We start from the raw sequence: 1,754 nt of genomic DNA on the forward strand, positions 1-1,754 counted from the left end.
TTACCCTAATTGGACATTTAAGAACAGCACGAAGCTTTCGGGAGCATCTTTTGGATAGAACCGGAATTCTTTTGAAAGAAACTAATGGCAAGTTCTCTCTCCTTTCTTTCTTTTTATTGTTCTAAATACAAAAATTTCTTGAAGATTTAAGAGCCATGTATCGCCCAATCATTTTAACAACCCGCTAACAACTTCGCTATATATCTTTATATTAAATTATTTGGCAACGGATAAAACAGCATTTGAAAAAACAGCTAATATAACAAACGAGCGATATTTCAAATGTACGTCTCATTCGTGAAATTATATTGTTTACATAATATAGCAGAAAAAAAAATGTAAGTCATATTCCGCGTATAACAAGATATTTAGGATTGAACAAATTTAGGCGATTTAGCGATTTTTCTATAATAAAATATTGATTTATGCTCTTTTTTTTTCTACGTTTATATAATACATGATAATGAATTTATTTTGTCAATTTCTAGTTTCTATATTACATTGTACTATATTACATTGTAACTAGTGAAAAAAAGAATTTATTAATGATAAATGGTATTAAAAAATAATAAGAATATAATTTCTCGTCATGTATTAATATATTAATTAATATATTAATATATTAATATATTAATTAAAAGTTTATATAAAAATAAGAATATATTGGATGAAGATATTAATTTTCTAAAGATTTTAATTAATCGGGATCTAAAATTTCATTCATAATAATTACAAGACATAAAAAAACGACTCACCGGTACAACATGCGCTCCTGACGATCGGCTTCGCGATAAATCTTGTAGTACATCGCGATCATGATTATTCCTGGTACCCAGAAGCTCACACTGGAACTGACGACAGCATAGAACTTGTTGACTTGAAACACACACACATCCGGATAGTTTCTTCTGTACTCGAGATGCTCGTTCGTAGTATACCATCCTGCGAAGATCGGTAGGAAGCTCATAACAGTCGGGAAACACCACACGACGCTCAACATGGTTCCCAATCTCACGTTTGTCATGATTAACGGATAGTCCAGTGGTTGGACGATTGCGTAATATCTATCGACGCTGATGCAGCAAAGGTGAAGGATGCTGACAGTGCTGAAGAAAACGTCCAACGAATTCCACACATCGCACATGAAATACCCGAATAACCAGCGTCCAAAAAGTTCCACGGAAGCGTTGAACGTCATGGCGAACAACGCCACTAACATGTCTGCCAAGGCCAGCGAAACCACGAAGTAATTGGTGATTACCCGGAGTTTGCGGTGTCTCATAACAGAGACAATGACCAATAAATTGCCGAGGAGAGCACAAAGGATGATGAATATCATAATGAAAGCTTTTAAAGTTAACAAGAGAACATATTCGATATCATGATGATTTTTGCTGATGTTTCGCTGGCTGGTGTCGAGAAGAAAAGTGCTTAGTAGATTCGCAGTGTTGTTCAGATCCGTCTCGTTAAAACCCATCTTGAGGAACTGAAGTTTTTCTCACGTTTCAACTAGCGACCATCTTTCGATGACTTTTCTCTCGGCTTCTTCCTTATAGCTGATGTGCAATCGATCCATTTATAAAAGTCAAGTTATGGTTTCGCCTAGGCGATGTTGTAGATCGCGAAGTTCTTAATTTGCGTCAAGATGATTTATTTAGAGTGTTTTTGTGACTCACTTCTCAATAAAATCCAAAATAAGAAAATTAGACGAAAATATATCTCGGAAAATAAGCTTCATTGAGCTACTTGGATAA

General features: G+C 34.7%; 1 protein-coding gene across 1 annotated transcript; it reads right to left on the bottom strand.

Moving 5' to 3' along the window:
- Positions 1 to 751: 751 nt before the first annotated feature.
- Positions 752 to 1,477, bottom strand: LOC105626402 (octopamine receptor beta-1R-like). Its single transcript, XM_012207701.1, has one exon. It carries the CDS (start codon positions 1,475 to 1,477, stop codon positions 752 to 754), a length of 726 nt encoding a protein of 241 aa, XP_012063091.1.
- Between the last annotated feature and the right edge of the window lie 277 nt (positions 1,478 to 1,754).

This window comes from Atta cephalotes (assembly GCF_000143395.1).
Source record: "Atta cephalotes unplaced genomic scaffold scaffold00005, whole genome shotgun sequence".
NCBI classification, from domain to species: domain Eukaryota; kingdom Metazoa; phylum Arthropoda; class Insecta; order Hymenoptera; family Formicidae; genus Atta; species Atta cephalotes.

What these genes read in the sequence shown, in the direction of transcription:
- LOC105626402 (XM_012207701.1), bottom strand. Translation starts at nt 1,477, where the DNA reads ATGGGTTTTAACGAGACGGATCTGAACAACACTGCGAATCTACTAAGC.